The sequence below is a fragment of the Crassostrea angulata genome, chromosome 9 (assembly GCF_025612915.1).
Source record: "Crassostrea angulata isolate pt1a10 chromosome 9, ASM2561291v2, whole genome shotgun sequence".
NCBI classification, from domain to species: domain Eukaryota; kingdom Metazoa; phylum Mollusca; class Bivalvia; order Ostreida; family Ostreidae; genus Magallana; species Magallana angulata.
In genome coordinates, this window is record NC_069119.1 from 13,387,159 (window position 1) to 13,398,983 (window position 11,825).

The 11,825-nt window shown below is 31.5% G+C and overlaps 1 protein-coding gene across 1 annotated transcript; it reads left to right on the plus strand.

Annotated features, from left to right (window-relative positions):
- Positions 1–676: 676 nt before the first annotated feature.
- LOC128163737 (uncharacterized) lies at positions 677–11,371 on the plus strand. The gene is made up of 4 exons (XM_052827390.1): positions 677–746; positions 4,164–4,476; positions 6,796–7,409; positions 9,974–11,371. Exons 2-4 carry the CDS (start codon positions 4,267–4,269, stop codon positions 10,338–10,340), a joined length of 1,191 nt encoding a protein of 396 aa, XP_052683350.1. The 5' UTR covers positions 677–746; positions 4,164–4,266; the 3' UTR covers positions 10,341–11,371.
- The last annotated feature ends 454 nt before the right edge of the window (positions 11,372–11,825 follow it).

An 11,825-nucleotide genomic window follows, 5' to 3' on the forward strand; every position in this document is an offset into this window, starting at 1 on the left:
TTATTGTAAAGGTGGCCCACTACACCTTGAAATATTTTCTCAAATCAGCAGAAAATTACTTGATTAAGATAGATAAATAAGAAGTATTTCAGTCCAATATGTAAATAAAATTTGCAGGTTGGATGAAAAATTACATTTTCGAAACTTTAATTCAGTAAACACGAACAAAAGTTCCAGGCGGATTCGAACTCATGATCTGCGGTTCAGAATCCCAATACTTTAACCACTAAGCTACGACGTTATACACCCTAAATGAACTATATAAACAGTTTAACAAAACATTTAAATCGCCATCTTGTGACGTAGTGTCTTAAAAAGTATAAGTCTAGGTGTAGTGAGGTACCTTAAATAAACTTTGTGAAGAAACGTCTGTGTTTGTCGTTTATTGTAATTACTGTCTTTAACTAATTAACAATTTTTTATTGTCAATGAGTCCATGACTATAAAAAAAATTGTTAATTAGTAAAAGACATCATTAAGTCGTACAAATGATCGCTCTATTTCTAAAATGTCCATCAGAACGCAAACCAATTACTGCACAACGGGACATAAAGTAAATAAATTTTTACTCAATTCATAATTATTGCTCATATATATCTTCCTATAGTCATATAAACTGTGTGAAGTCCGACAGGACACCGGAAATTGTTACACAAACATTGACCACGCTATATACGAGTCAACATGTGGCTGGTTACGTTATGGCAAAAACACCGGCTAGAACTTGTTTGATACACGGAACACAGGTCAGAGTTTATAAATATTCTAATACATGAAATGAAATTGAATTAAAACACCTTTGCCACTTTTCAATTTACTCTTACAGGTGTCTACCTGAATATACTATTTTTAGAACAGTCAAATAGTTCACAATTGATTAATTACAATTAATATAGTTTTGATAATAAGCCGTGATTATGATTTCATCGTTAACGGGATTTTTGCATTGATAATGAGTCGGGATTTGAAAATAAGACGGTTTTGTAAATAAGTCCCCACTTTCTTACCAGTAGTTAATATAAGCCGCGGTTTATTTGCAAGGTTTTAGGGCATTAAAGGATATTTGTAGTTATAAGGTATACCCAGAAAAGCTAAAAGTTCTTATTTTTTTTAAAATTTCACTGGAACTATTAATTTAAATACTACATGTACATGTAAGTACATGTACAAAGTGTTTGTATGAACGTAGAGTTTATAATGTTGACGAACAATGTTTTTTCTTCTTAAGAGTCGCCTTTAGTGTCGACAGCAATCACAACATCTGGGGTTTCTGTAGTTCCACCCCATACCCCCCCCCCCTTAAAAAAGAAAGCTCTCTTGATTCAATTGGTTATCCCTTACGTGTTCATTGTTCTTCCTAAACTAGAGTGCTTTTTCCTTCCTTAACTAAGCCCTTATGGATTAAAGCAGTTCTTATGTTTAACCTAGACTATATATCTTCTTAGTGCATGACCTAACCACTTCCAAAATCGGCCATGAATTGTCTATCGTAGTGGGACCGTTTTTATTCTCTCATTCAGACGTGAATTTTAGATCTAAATTATCTTGCCAATGTAGTATAAAATTCATGAATTACTGTTTTTTAGAGGTATGTGCATGTCATTAAATTTGATAAAACTTATATCAAATTTTAACAAAATTATCCACTGCCCTGTTACAACGCACTTTAAAAAATAACGCACTTTGAAAAAAAAATTTCAATGTGCGTTAATTTTGGGGCAAAGTCAGCGCACTTTGAAAAAAAAAAATTCCGAGTGCGTTGATATCGTCGGTACTAACGCACTTTGTAAAAATATTTGTTCAGGGTTTGGTCGAAATAATTGATATTTTTTTATACAATAAATTATTGTTTGGGAAGAAAAGATGCAAATGCATTGTAAGAACTCACTTTGAATAAATACTCACTTTGAAAAAAAAATAAAAGTACGTTAATTTTGAGACAAAGTCAACGCACTTTGAATTGTTTTTCAAAGTGCGTTGATACCGTCGATATTAACGCATTTTGTCAAATAATTGTTCAGGGTTTGGTCAAAGTAATTGGTTCTTTTATACATAACAATTTTTTAACCGTTTTAAGCTCAATGGGAGATATTTAAAAAAAGAACTCAGATGCATTCCCAGCTAACTTGATAAACAGTTTCTTGATTAATTTTTTTACTTTCCTCATAATCTTATGCATTTTTTTTTACATAAAGAACAAGTAGGGGATTTTGAATTATCTAAAAATGACATAACTGCATTGCTTATCAAGTACCTTTTCCTTTTTTGTGTATGCAGCACATTTCTTTCTTATCTGGTACAAGAGGCTATACCAGAAACACACACACACACACACACACACACACACACACACATATATATATATATATATATATATATATATATATATATATATATATATATATATATATATATATATATTTATATATATTGATAATGAATATCAACGTATAACATATGTTAATGGCTTCAAGTGCATGTGCTTATAAATAAACATGAAGTGAAAAAAGAATACGTTAGTTATGTTAAAAGATGATATGATCTTTTAGAACATCAGTGCAAGGAGAAAAACACACTCTAATGCTTATTTTAAAGTTTATAATATTTCAAGGTTTGTCGATGTTACTTATTTTTTTTAAATAATGAAGTGATTTTTTAATTAGAATTTGAAAAGAGGAATTATAATGAAACACTTACAGATTCTATAATATACCATTAGATAAATAATTGTTTGTCCAACTATTTTTTTCAATATCAGTGAACTTAATTTTCAACAAAGCGTAAAACTATTTCTTTTTCCGTTCTTACACGTGTACTCCAAGTTGCTGAATATTTAGAACATTTAAGGAATGAATTTAATTTCTACCTGTTTTATACAATTTAACATGACTTTGCAGTTTTCGCTTTATAAACCGCGATTCACAATAATGATAATTTTCTATTACTAAAATCAGAAAAATGACCCATTATTTAGTTTAAAGATGTAAATTTGTACAAAATTTAAACGTCATGTCATGCGGATTAATACGTTTTGCAGGCGCGTCGCATTGTGACGTGGGCAAATTATGTAATACGATATATATAAATTTGTTTAGCCGATCAAATGAGGCGTTAGAATCAGAAATTAAATTATTATGTTTTGGAAGGAAGGCTGAGGGGTAGAGGACCATCTTTCTGTAATCATTCAAGTGATGTACTGGTAATTGATCTGTATCCTTGGTTAATCCTCACCCCGCTCCGTTCTCAAAGACAATAAATTAGATTCACTAGTGATAACAATTCATCACACTATCAACATATTAGAAAATCAATTCCAGAATTTGTGATTTGTACAAATTTTTTCAAAGTGCGTTAAGTGTCTCGATAAGAAAAAAAATGTTGATGTACCTTCATTACGCTCTTTGAAAAAAGAAATTTAAAGTGCGTTAACGTGGTCCAAATTTATATGCACTTTGAACATTTTTTTCAAAGTGCGTAATTTTTTTTCAAAGTGCGTTGCCACTCTGCCCTGTAACTAAATTTATTTTTCAAGTTTTAAAAATGAAAATTGCATGTACCTTTAAGATCTATGTACATGTGTATTGGATAAATAATATTCAAAGTTGTTTTTCTGCTTGACGGAAATGCACGAAACGTTGCAATTGACGGCTGACTTCAAGCTAACTACTAAGCCTTTTTCGCAACATTTAATAAAGTTAGTTAAGAAAAAGGGTGAACGTGTTCTTAATTTTACCTCAATTTGTTAACTGCAATGGCAGACCAAAAGAATGATTTTCATAAGTCATCACTGACAAGAAATGTGTTATCAAAAATTGACTTATGGACTTTTCTTGAGTTTACAGTAAAAAAAACAAGAGAGACGAAACGGCAATTTTAAATATTAAGCCGGTTTTAAACAGAAAACGTTAAACCATGTTAATTTGTCAATATACGTATTTTTATCATTAATTAGCCCCTTTTAAATGTATATAGTTTCAAAGTGAAATCATATGGCCAAAATTTCATGCGCCGTGTACATGTATGAGGAAGTATATGCTTCTGCTTTAAGATTTAAAGATAATATGTAACTAATAAAACCGGTCTCGTCTCCGAATATCAACCTATCAGACTGAAAAAACGCCTGCTTCTATTATCAAGAATTTCATGTTCTTCCTTCTTTTTAGGCTGCAACTTACAGTAGGGCTTATAATTAAATGCCAAAATAGATTATTTAGTGGAGGAGAGAACAAAACAAAAAACCTCGCGTGGAATCAATAAGTAAAGAAAATGGCAAGCAGTCGAGATATAGAATCACAAGGCATCGGTCTTCATGCAAGACATGGCGTCCCCGAACCCGAATTTCCCGACATTCAGGAGCCCGAGCCCGCACTTCCACAGAAGAGATTTGTTCATATTTACACGGTAACACGTATTCTATGTGGCCTCCTTATCCTAACAAATACAGCGATGGATTGGGTGTTGTACTCTGAATTAAATGTAAGTCGTAAGTTTTTTTTAAGGAATAGGGATTCTTCTTTAATTAAGTATTATGAGGAGATAATTTTGGTTGGGGCGGGTTAAAATCCAATGAAGCTCCGACCAAATTATGACTTCATAATATTCGAAGAATGATTCCTTATTACTCATTTTTATACTATAATTTCAGCAATCGTTCGATTAAATATTAGAATATTGAAAAATAATTATGTGATTTTCATTTCTTTAAATAATGCAAACCCAGCTTGCGCCCCAACAATACGTCATTTGAATTCATTTGACTGCACATTATAAATTCGATTCATACTGAAAAAGGTATAAAATAAAGTGATAAAAATTGATAGCTGTTGACTTTACGCAAAATTTAAGTCTTTAGCTATCGAATAAATATCAATTACTACAAAATAAATATATCAGGATAGGTTTATTATCCCAGTTACTGAAGCAAACTAATGTCTCAAAAGTTATTTTATTTTGGAGGGGGTAGGGGGTGTTCTAATTTTTTTTTTAATTTTCTTTTTTTTTGTTACGTAAACAAATGTTACATTAATATTAGAGTTTTAATAGTCAAATGATATGTAATTTTTTTTATGTTTTATTCATAATTAAACATCTTTAAATTTTATCTATAGATTTTGAAATGCAATACGACCTGCACGTAAACATGAAACATCTTTTTGCCTACCTTAGATCTACAGTTCCAGGTAGCTGCAATAATGTAGTCCTCTCCGATTTTTTATACTTATACTCTATTATTATTCTTATACTGATGTTTACTGGAGAGGGCTATAATTCCATTGTATCTCCGTAATGGTGCAAAATTATTTTTTTTAAGCGGCTGATTTCGGTCTGAAAAGATGGTTTTTTTATTTGACTTCCTTAAGATTAACATTTTTTTTTCATTCAGGTTGAACAAACTAACCGTATATTAATCAAAACCAGATAATGCACATCAGCATGTTGACCTGTCGTATTTTTCAGCAGCCATGACAGTTCTCGCGTAATTTTATGGGATATACGCTTGGAGCTTATATGAGCTTGATAACGTGAATGTCAGTGTAAATAAGCGATCTTACCTTGTTCTATCACATCATTAAAGAAAAATGGTATATAATGGAAAATTTATGTTTACCGCGTTTAATATGTTTAAGATAAGGGAATCCCTATATTCAGTTAAAGATCTGCTCCTGAATTATCATTGGCTGCCCCAAAATAAAACCGATCAAGTAACTCTAGCGAAAAAATTCAACTTGCGTTGTTGACATACACGAAAAAAAAACTAGCACCATGGACTATACTTGATATTTTGGATCAATCTATGCCATACACAACTACAATGTTTGTGTTCAGGTAAGAAATGCAAATGTGATTTGCACTGTCATTTATATACCATTTGAGCCAAAATCGTTGCGGGAGTGATTCACATTCACTCCCGCACTTGCACCATAACGTAGATCCTATGGAGTTGTAGGCCTCCCCCCCCCCCCCAAAAAAAAAAAATCAAAGTACTGAAGAACTGACCGGAGTTTATTGTGACAATGTTTATTTTTTTTTAAATCAATGATATGTTATTTTGCATGACAAGTACATGTTTTTTCTTATTTGAATTATGCACATTTTTATAATATGAATTTTTGGACTTTTTCGACAAGAATGTAGAGAAACCCCCATACGAATAATGTTAAGTAATATTTAAAGATATAATTAATTTAATCAAACTATGTATCAGTGAAAGAAATATTTCTTGAAAATTGTATGGACCCAAGCATTATTGAACTCTAGTCTCGTTCAACCACACGTTCGGCTGACACCGTGAATCTCCGGCAAGGATTTACGGAGACAGCCGAGCGTTGAGTTGAACGAGACTATATTGAACTCTGGCGTAGGAATACATACGACTACAAAATACATTAAAATTGTTCGTACCATCTAAAATCTGACTATTTTCAAAATATAAATAAGTTTCCTTGAAAAACAATGCTTTAGCATACATTACATCGAATTTATCAATTATTTGCAAGAACCAAGTCTTGTCAGCAGCAATGATTTGTGCTGAGGTCTAAACACTGTTTCACTTTCGGTTTGTCTGAGTAACTGCATAGAAGAGTTGATTAAAATCAACTCCCAAAAATCGGGAGAGTGCTACAATATTGCAACAATATTGCAGCTACAGTTCCATGCACTGCAAAAAAAAACCAACAGATTTAAAAAAGATGAAAAAATTATTAACTTTATCACTCAAAAAAAAAAAAAAAAAAAAAAAAAAAATTTATATATATATTATTTTTGCTAATTATTATTCTTTTTTTCGCGTTTTAGAGTGACTGTGAAGACATAAAGAAGCGCTATTTAGTTGTGACCATCATTGGGACAATCCTCACCATTGCTCAAATTTGCAATATAGTCTACCAAGTCAAAGCCAACTATATCGAAGATAACAAGTTTCAGGAGCCTTTAAATTACTTAGATGGTCGGACGGAAGCTATGCTAATGGTCTTGCTTGTAGAGCTGCCTCAGCTTCTTCTATTGCAAGATTATTCAAAGTCCCCATGTGACAAAGCAAAACATTGTAGCAAAACATCTTCAACATCTTCCACTAATGGAGATTCCGGCAGATCTTTGTTTCCGCTGTTTCCATGGTTTCGACCTTTGACTACTACTACTACTACTACTACTACACTTCCACCCAACACAGACAACACTTTTGATATACAATTTCTAACTGCGTGCGCAGTTGTTGGCTTGGTTAGTTGCCACTTCCGGTTTCATTTGAGTAGACCACTGCCCAGGTTTGGCAGGAGAGGGGTTGCGGATGAGTATAAGATGTTGAAACTGCAGGAGACGCGAGTTCTGAAATGTATCATCTGTTTTGATAATATTTTACCGAGAATTCTTCAGTTTGTGGGACTGGACTGTCTTTGTATATTTCGAAAGTAAGTATTCGATGCACTAACAAAAGGCTTTTATTTTATTAAAGGTCTCTAAAACACCAATAAATCAAAAATGAAGTCGCATAAAGTTGTATATGCTGGGTTAATCTGAGTTTATATCGTTCATTTTACATTAAAGAGAGAAATATTAGATTAACAAAGTAGAGTGGATACGGCGCTTAAAATGCCTTTAAAAGGACGGATATAAAAACTGTAAAATTAATATACATGTATTTACAACTCTGATTTTTTTTTAAATTATCCAAAACAATGTATATTTAAGATAACATCGATTTGTGGCTTTTAAATATGTCCAATACTTGGAATATATTGATTTAATTTGGCGTATGCGTATCAAAACCTCTAAAAAGTGTCATTTTTTAGAACTTCAATGCCTTTTCTTTCATGGACAGGGTTTGTGCTCCATATTTTTGTAATAGTCTAAATAAGGTATAATGGAAGACAAATTGATTTCAATCAACAAAAATTTTTGAGGATAACCCACTATACAATAAAAGGAATCATTTTGTATCCCAACAATTGAACGTTTTAGAAAAATAACACAAGACAAAGCATTCGTGACCAGAGTTGCATATAGCATTTAAACAACGCACCTACTTGTGACTGAAATGGCTCAGAGTTTAAAGCACAAAGCTTTTGGTAAGCTGATAGAACTAAGCATTTTACGTTGTGGACTCGATACCTCCAATACTTATGGCAGTATTTTATTTCTTATCGTTTGTTGAAAAATTCAAAACAGAATATTGTTAGAAATTGTGCTTTTGAAAACTTGTAAGTAGCATTATCAAATAAATTTAATTGAAAAAAAAAATTATATGGCTTTTTACGACTAAACCAAATGGGCATTTGCGCTATCTTTGAAAAAAAAATTACGAACTTTGAAAAAAGAATTTCAAAGTGCGTTAAATTAGGGGGAAAATCAACGCACTTTGGAAATCTTTTTCCATGTGCGTTAAATTTTGGATTAAGTTATAAAGGTAAATCAATATTTTTTCTTATCGAGACACTAAACGCACTTTGAAAAAATATCTATAAATCATAAAGTCTGGATTTGAAATTTCCAATATGTTAATAATAGGATGATTTGGTAACACAAGTGAATCTAATTAACCGTCTTTGAGAAAGGAAATGAGGGCTGGGATTAATCAAAGATGCAGGTCGATTATCAATATATCACTTAATTGATTACTTGAAGAAGGCTCCCTACTCCTCACATTTCCTTCCAAAACATATGATAATCGACAACTTGGAGTAAACGTTTAAGAACGGATAAAGAAAAATTGATGTAAATTAAGTACAGAGATATTGAAAGACAGAACTGGCCATACAATAATTTATCCGATGGTGAAGTCAAGATTCTGTAAGGATTTCAACATAAAACCTTTTTCCAAACTCAGATCAAATAAATTACATGTACTTCATTATAAAAAAATGACATTGCCAAACTTAAATTTTTTTCAACTTTAAAATAAGCATAGGACGTGGGTTTTTGTTCTCTAAAAGATCATATGTTTTTTTTTTTATAAACATTACTAACGTATCCTTTTTTCACATAATTCATTATAATTACGTTCAATTAAACCCAGTTAATATATGCTACAATTATATTTCTCTCCATTATTAATACACATAAACCCTTTATTATGTTTCTCGCATAGGTCATGGTACCAGATCAGAAATAAATTCGCTGCATTAATTGAAAAGGACAAGACAACTGATAAGCTATGCAGTTTATGTTATATGTGGATAATTTAAACCTCCCAATTTGTCCTTTCTGTAAATCGTCAAACTACATAGGCTTCTGAGAAAAGAAAAAAGATTCTGATCGAAAAACAAGTTAGCTGGGAATGCATCTGGGGTTTTGTTTAAAATATCTCCCATTGAGCTTAACAAAGTTAAAAAATGGTTATTTATAAAAGTATCCATTATTTTGACTAAACCCGAAACAATTATTTGTCAAAGTGCGTTAATATCGACGATATCGAGTCACTTTAAAAAAAAAATTCAAAGTGCATTGACTTGGTCCCAAAATTAACGCACTTCGAAATCTTTTTCAAAGGGCTTAATTTTCCTAAGTATGTTATATCACTGGTAGTTGATCATGCAACCTTAGTACATGTTCATGTATGTTTCATACAGCAATTCCAAGTGCAGGTTATATTCCGTATGATTATTTTTCAACTTGATTTTCTTGAATTATTTTCTTTTCTAAATACTATTTACCGGTATCTCAAATGATAAAAAAAATCCCAAAGAGATTGAAGCGGTTATATCTTTTTTCTAGTGACACTTTTCACTCCCTTTATACCAGCATGAACCCACAAAAAAGTAACATTAATTTTTAGTTTGAATAACAGTTATCTTTTTACAAGATCTCTATATTTTAGCCCGCTGGGAATGCGGGTGAAATTAAATCGACAAAAAGAAGAGTTGATATTTTGCTTTATAGTTATAGCATACAGTAAATATGTCAATACGGATTTTAAAACGACGCTGAATTGTTCTTCTACCTACGTTGAAAGTATTAATTTCCGCTTCTTAAACAGATTCAAGATACCAATAGTTTTCGGGGACTGCCTTTGTGATCACTTGACCCCAATATGGCGCTGGTCCTACTTCGTCCTTGAATGCTGGGTCTGTCGCTTTACCTACTGCCCAAAGCGAGAACGAGGCGAGGTATGGCTCGTGAACCGGATGAGGATGCTACGTCGCAGACCGGGTTTCCTGTGCCTGAACAAGGAGGATCCTTATTTCTTAGGCGTCTATTTTCCTTACTTTTTCATTTTGACTGTGTGTGTTTTTCTTAGCCTTATGGGAACGTACAACTGTTCCATACCATTTTCTGGGAAAATGAGACCGGTCTCTGATACAGTTCGCTTCGTATACGGTTTTATAATTTTGAATAAAATTTAGAAACATTAGTTTGTTCTTGAACATCAAATGTGCGTGTCTACTTAGGTCAAAAATCTTTTGATAATTTGAATTTTGGGACGAGGTTTATAGAGAAAAAAATACCCTTGCACAGTCGCTTCATAAAGTTTCTTTTTGTTTGCTAAGGGGGCTTGATGGTCCTGGCCATTTTTAGACTATATTAATCTCCTTTATAAAGAGAGCGGTGTATTAAGATACAGGAATAAATTCAAAATTAAAAGCTAAGATTTATGGAAATAAAAGATTTGACTTTTACTTTGTTCATTTTGTTGACCACCCAGCCTCTTTTATTTAAAGTTTTTCCATCTTGGCAAAACACATTCTGCTATGTGCATTGAATACAAGTATGATCTTAATGTTAAATTATCATGTATTCAGTGTGATCTGTTAAGTTTTAAAATGTACGTAATTTTATGAAGTGTTTACGTAAAACATACGAGCTAGACATTTATTCATTATCTAGACGCATATGCACTGAACTATAATAATGGAGCAGCAATTTTGAAAATATTGTTTTTTTTATTATTTATGATGTTCATTGTCATGTTTTTAGATGTTTCAGATATTTTTTTCTGCATGTTTAATTGGGTTTTTTTTATCATTATGATGTACATGTACTGGTCTCGTACATCAGTGCATTTAGTTCTGTTTCAGATTTTTCTTTTTATTTATGATTACTTCATCGGTAATCTAATAATTGATAATTAAAGATGTGCATGGACTGAGCAAACAGGAAGCAGTTGAATGAGGTCATCGTGTAGTTTTCCAAGATTCTAGGTTAAAACAGGAAGTAAAGATTCAATTTGTTTTTCTCCCTGAACATGCGTTAAATGTAAACCATGATGATGGTTAGTTATACTTTATTTTAATTTATATTTTATTCCTTTATAATCACAGATTATAATTTATAAGAAACTTCGTAAACCGGATTAATAGTTTTGTTTAAGTTTTCTTGTTCTGAATATACATTTTTATATAAGATATGAAAGGATTGTATGTCTTTTTTTTTCCCAGATAAAATCATCGAAATTATGTGCTTGTTTTTTTTGTGTCTTTGTTTTTTTTATTGGGATATGCTGAAGGAAAAATCTTGGCTGTAAACATGCAATATAAAAAACTATATCTTTTTAACACCTCGCCTTCCAAAGAAAATAAGGAAGAAAAAAACCCCACAAACAAAACAAAATACGAAGAAAACAACCAAAACCAAACAGAAAAAATCCGAAGATGATCTAAGAAATAGTATAGAATATCTTCAGATATGTCAAATTAATTAATGTGGCTCTATACACCCACAGTTTATTCCAATTTTCAATAGAAGACCTCAAAACATATACTTATCAAATATTAAAATGATGATAGGTATACTATACGTATTTTTAAAGAATTTGTTAATGTTTTTTCGTGTTTTTGTAAAATAATTTTTTAAAAGTTTACTATGAACAAAATGAGAGAAATTGTTTTGTC